This window comes from Atta cephalotes, assembly GCF_000143395.1.
Source record: "Atta cephalotes unplaced genomic scaffold scaffold00011, whole genome shotgun sequence".
Taxonomy (NCBI): domain Eukaryota; kingdom Metazoa; phylum Arthropoda; class Insecta; order Hymenoptera; family Formicidae; genus Atta; species Atta cephalotes.
Window position 1 is genome coordinate 1,056,527 of NW_012130075.1, and position 5,870 is coordinate 1,062,396.

The 5,870-nt window shown below is 30.6% G+C and overlaps 1 protein-coding gene across 1 annotated transcript; it reads left to right on the top strand.

Annotated features, from left to right (window-relative positions):
• Nucleotides 1-1,195: 1,195 nt before the first annotated feature.
• LOC105627938 (prohormone-3) lies at nucleotides 1,196-4,348 on the top strand. Its single transcript, XM_012209210.1, has 5 exons — nucleotides 1,196-1,357; nucleotides 3,022-3,151; nucleotides 3,472-3,621; nucleotides 3,856-3,944; nucleotides 4,205-4,348. Exons 1-5 carry the CDS (start codon nucleotides 1,196-1,198, stop codon nucleotides 4,346-4,348), a joined length of 675 nt encoding a protein of 224 aa, XP_012064600.1.
• Nucleotides 4,349-5,870: the final 1,522 nt, after the last annotated feature.

A 5,870-nucleotide genomic window follows, 5' to 3' on the forward strand; every position in this document is an offset into this window, starting at 1 on the left:
TATATAAAACAATTTTCTTTGAAAAAAAAAGATGCCTATCACATCATTAATTGTAATATAAATATTAATTGTAATTTAAACATTCATATTAAACGAATATAGTCGATTGCATTTTAATATATTTATAAATATTAATCATTTATAAATATTAATCATTTTAATTAATACCATCATAGTTTATTATCATACAAAATTAGAAGCTTATTCTCGAAGAATATGAAAATACATGTATTTCATAGATTTTCCTAGTATTATCATATGCGATATTTTTCGAAAATAAAATCGCAATAAAGTTTACTGATAGTGAACTTTAGTGAACCTTACTAATTAGTATGACATTAGTATGACAAGAAATAAATTAAAGATATGAAATTATTAAAAAAAATATGTAATAATAATCGATGACTCTGCATGTTGTGAAGAATGTTCTTATCGGTTTTTGCATCGGTTTATGAAATTGCACTAGTAACCGTGAAAAGATCGCTTTAAGAAAAGTATAGTAGAAGCATTACATCATCAGCGTTTGATATGATAAGCCATCACGTAAAACGGGTTCGATGCTAACGGCTAACTGCATCTTACGGATCGTTGCTTGCAACAAAAACAGTCGGGATAAACAACACGGAAATAAAATGTATTCATAAGAGATATAGGGAAGAGAAAATCAAGCGAAATTCATTTCAGACTAAACGGTAACAAATTCCTTTTTATCCTGTTTTATCTGTTTTTGTTCTTTGCATTCGAGCTGCATCGTAAACATAATCTAGTTTTACGTAGAAACTTTTACAAATATAATTTCAATACATTACTGTCAATCACAGTTTCAAAAAACAGTAAAAAATTTAAATAATGAAAAAATGAAATCTACTTTATGATTCTGATGATTAAAAAAAAAGATTTCAAAATGTTTTGAAAATTTCTGAATACTTATATTGCTAAATTTATAAAATGTAAATGTCACGCACATAGAAAAAATACTCTCAAAAATAATATTCCTAATTATTTTGAGATAGCTACACGCATAATGCATTTATAAATATTCGCGCACTAATACGTAATAAATTAACGTTCACTTTTCAATAATATGCGATTATGTCGAGTTTTCTCTGATAAATTTCAATAATTTTAACACGATATGAGCACCCTTTCTCCCTCGGATGATTATAGAGCGTCGAAGATCAGCATCTCTAACGGCATGAAGGCGTGTGCAGTGATAACGTTAGTGCTTGTAGCAAACACGGCTTACATCGGTGTCGAGGCATGGGGTGGCCTTTTCAACCGCTTTAGTCCTGAAATGCTGTCTAATCTCGGTTATGGCAGTCATGGAGGTTACATGAATCGCCCTGGATTATTGCAAGTAAGTAAAGCGACCTGTCCTTGGAAAAGTAACAGTTTTATATCTCGCGATCATTGTAATCAAGTGATAATCATATTTTGTAAGCCGTAAAAAATTGTAAATCATATTTCAATCTTTTAACATCCTTTACATATATTTTAGACATCAAAGATACAAAAATCTGAAGATATTTAAATATCCGCTAAAAATCCAGGCATTTAAAACTCCAAAAATGTTATAAGCTGGTATTCGTAATCGATTCTTGTTGTTTAAAATTGATTTAAGTATAATTTTGAGATGTCATTACATATTAGCATCTTAAATATAATAACTTAAGACGGATTTAAAATAAGAACAGATTGTGAATTATGCGATTTTAATTTTTCAAGAGCTCTTTAAATGTATCTTAGATGTCGAAGATAAAAATTCAACAATGTCTCCCTTAATTTTTTAGATATTCTTTAAACTATTCTTCTTTTAATAATATGAACGTTTAAATAAAAGTTCAAAAATTAACCTCTTTTGAACACTTTTCACATAATAAAATTTCAGACGTAGACTGATAAAATCTAAAGTGCTTGCAAGTTTGCCTAGATGTCCTTCCAAGTTTTTTTAAACGCCATTTGAACTTTTTATTATTTGATTTAATTAGCAACACCATACCGCAATACAGGTCACGCACGATCGATACTTCATTTTCGAGCTGTGTGCACTTGTGCTTCAATAACCGCGAGAAGAATTCTCCAGCGGCTCTATTTATTTCGCATTTCTTCAGTCGCGAAGAATTAACCGCGGAATTGCGATCTGGAGATTGAACAGAGCCGTTTCTGTACCACGATATTTGTGAAATTACTACTACTATAGAAACTTTTATTGCGTTTCAACTGCAGTGGAGATATAACTTCTGGGAATACTCAAGCCCGATAAATATCTGCGCGCACGTTTCAATTGCAGCTTTATTTATTTCACATTAACTCAGGAAGATTAATTCTCTTCGCCGCGTGTATAATCAAACCCTGGAAAATTTCTATTATTATTAAATGGAATGGAATTATGCAGTAATATTTTCTTATTCAGGTATATTCTCTTTATTACATGCTCCTTATATAGGCCATGTTCCGATGTATGTACGTTACCAATACTGAAAATCTATAATATGCGTAAATTATATATTTTTAGTACTGACAGTGTATAATCAAAACGTGGACATGTTCATCATTATTTTACTTATATATTCTTTTTTTTTAAAAACAGTAAATTTGCAAAATATTCTAAACAAAATTACATAAATAAATCTAGCAAGAGAGTCAAATGCAGAATCAAATGCATTATCATTCAACTCACATTTGTCTGCAATAAAGAAAGAAAAGCGAAAGAAAAGCATCACATGACACACTGATAATAATGATTCATCGAAGTAACAGATGAAGTTAGAAATAAATAATTAAATAAACTAAAATCAACAAAGAAAAAATAGCTTACTGTTTCTTACAGATTTTAAAGCAATTCCAATAAATAATTCTATTCCATTTAATTATTGATTGAAGAGAAAATAACAATTGTTTTTACTATCCCACTTTTAATTTTTCTTGATAAATTATTTCATAATTTTAAAATTGTTAAATATATTCAATTCTAAATAATGCATTTAGGATCTTAAAATATAATTTGTATTTTAAATAAAGCAGTCAATCCAGGAAGGATATGGTGGTATATATGAAGGAGTTGAACCAACGGAAGAACCTTGCTACGAGAGAAAATGCGTGTATAATGATCACTGTTGCCCGGGTTCCATTTGTGTAAATCTCGATGGAGGTAAATCAAAATATCTCACAATTGAAAGTTCCTATTAATTAATAAAAGCTTATTCAATTAAAATTAATAAAACTCTTTTTATAGGAAACAAGTTGTTATGTCTTTGACGACATTTGAACATTCAAATAATGTCAACTTTCCTAAGTTATTTGTTATTCTTTTCGTTTTGTCGATAAGAAAATAATCATGATTTTTAATAAAGCTGAAAACAAATTGTCTTTGACATTTAAACATTAAAATAACGTCAACTTGATCCTTGAGTTATTTTTTATTTTTTTTATTTTGTCGATAAGAAAATAATCATGAGTTTAATGTTTCAGTTGTTGGAACATGTGTTTTCGATTTTGGTATGAAACAAGGCGAGCTTTGCAGACGAGATAGCGATTGCGAAACTGGTTTAATGTGTGCCGAAATGCCTGGACGGGAAACAAAATCGTGTCAACCACCGACCACTTCAAACAAATTATACAGTGCGTTGACAAATGCATATTCTGCTCTTTTAAAATATACCCAAGAACAATAAGACACGATAACATCAAAACGAATCGTTAAAATGAATTGTAAATGATTGAAAAATGACATTCAAAAGTGACTTGATCATTTTGGAGTCATCATTTTAATAATGTTTTGACGTGTTTTGCTTGGATACACAGTTACTTAAGATTATGAAAAGATTCTATCAAGCAAATGTAATGTACTTACAGATGAGGAGTGCACTATGTCAAGCGAGTGTGATATCAGCCGTGGACTGTGCTGCCAATTACAAAGGCGACATCGGCAAACTCCTAGAAAGGTAACAATACGTCTATTATTATATGAACTGTAAAATAAAGTTACATCTAAAATTTTAAGAAAAACGTGTTCGAAAAATTTTATTTTTTTAATGGAGTATTTTGTGTATGTAAAAAGAAATGTCTTATAATACTGAATATTCACTTCCGTGAATATAAATCTTTTTTAATATCTTATATCGAGTGGAACGATCGTTTTATAAGTCTAATAATGAAAAAAATCTCGTTTTATATAATTCTGACGATGGAAAAATCTCGGCAGGTTTGTTCGTACTTCAAGGACCCTCTGGTCTGTATCGGCCCGGTGGCGACGGATCAGATAAAATCCGTAATCCAATATACTTCCGGCGAGAAACGGATCACCGGACAGGGCAACCGCCTATTTAAACGGATGCCATTCGCCTAAACGCTCGTGCGTCATCACAACGGATGGGAAGTATATAAGATAATATACAGTATATAAGATATAAGCTACGAGAAAATCAAATCCTCCTTTAGTCGTTGTGAAGATACCTAGGTCTAAGTCTGTCGATTCGACATTACATTCAATCTCCTTCCAAATCCTAACTCTACTTCATGCTACACCGGAAAGTATGATGATAGCGTGCGACAAAGTGGAATTAAATATTACTCGGGAAGATGTTACTTCGAGGATGTTTCTTCTTCGAATATAGCGCGACTGACAAACCTATAACACATATCATAGTAAGCCGTCTTATAGGTCTCTAAGGATAAGGGACACGCTAGCGTAGTTATGATAAGGAAAGTGCGCTGATGTTTAAGAGCGCTGTTCGACAAAGATGTTTCTTAATGATATAAAACTAAGGTGTGGAGGAAAGCTCGAAAGAAGGATTTATCTATCGATCTACCGGTTGAGCTTTTCTTTCAAATTATAGAGAAAGTTTGTAGAGAAAGTGAAGCACTTAATTATTTGCGATAAATCATGGTCATAGAAATAAGATATAATAAATGAGAGGCGTGCACAAAGAGAAAAGTAAAGTCCTTCTTATCGTTGCAGTGTCAACATTGACTATTTTATTTTATTAATCAGTGATATTCTCGTTATATTAAGTTATAGGATATTTCAAATGATAAAGTCTATCTTTTGAAAATTTTCGAAGCAATAGAATAAGATGACCGTTGACACAATAATGTGGTTACAAATGAGATTTCCCTCAATGCGAGAAATTTCAATGTCGATACTGTGAACGATAATTAAATTGTAAGAGACTGTGCTTTTCAACTGCATTTTCATACATTTTCACTATCGTATCGTAAAGTCAAAATTGATTTAAAACTTGTTAATTTGTTAATAATAATAACAAAAATAACGCAAAAGAAAAATACGCAAGAAAATACCTAAAAAGAAGATGATATACGAGAAGCATTTCTAACACAAAATTAAAATATATATTAAAATAAAAATGAAATTAAAATCTAAAAGAGAATAAAGTCAAATAATTCTAAAAGAGACATTTTCTAAATTTGAGGTATCTTTTGGATTTTTTTAGAAAGTGCTTTGAACTTCTATACTGTTTGTAAAATGCATATTTCGCAATTTTAAACAGCAAAATGAAGAAAGTGCAGTTAAAAGAAACAGAAGTATCGTCAACGATTATAAGTTGACTTATATCTTTAATTGGAATTCTTGAATGATTCCAATGAGTCGGGATACTAGCAGGACGTGACGAAAGGAGTCGTTTGCAATGGCGGATTTAAGATTCAAATAAAATAAGAAATAACATTTCTAGTAAGCCAACAATATTTTCAATATTACGAAAACGTTTTTCACTTTGTTGCTGAAATATGAATGTTACAAGTATATAAACAGTCATAAATCAGATCAACGATTTGGGAAAACTTGGTAATACACAGGTCCCTAATAAGCTCCAAGAAACCGGTTAATCATAAGTCCGCCATTGCACGTC

What these genes read in the sequence shown, in the direction of transcription:
- LOC105627938 (XM_012209210.1), top strand. Translation starts at nt 1,196, where the DNA reads ATGAAGGCGTGTGCAGTGATAACGTTAGTGCTTGTAGCAAACACGGCT. An exon ending in TTGTGTAAATCTCGATGGAG is followed by an intron (nt 3,152 to 3,471) that starts GTAAATCAAAAT and finishes TTAATGTTTCAG; the next exon opens with TTGTTGGAACATGTGTTTTC. An exon ending in CACTTCAAACAAATTATACA is followed by an intron (nt 3,622 to 3,855) that starts GTGCGTTGACAA and finishes ATGTACTTACAG; the next exon opens with ATGAGGAGTGCACTATGTCA.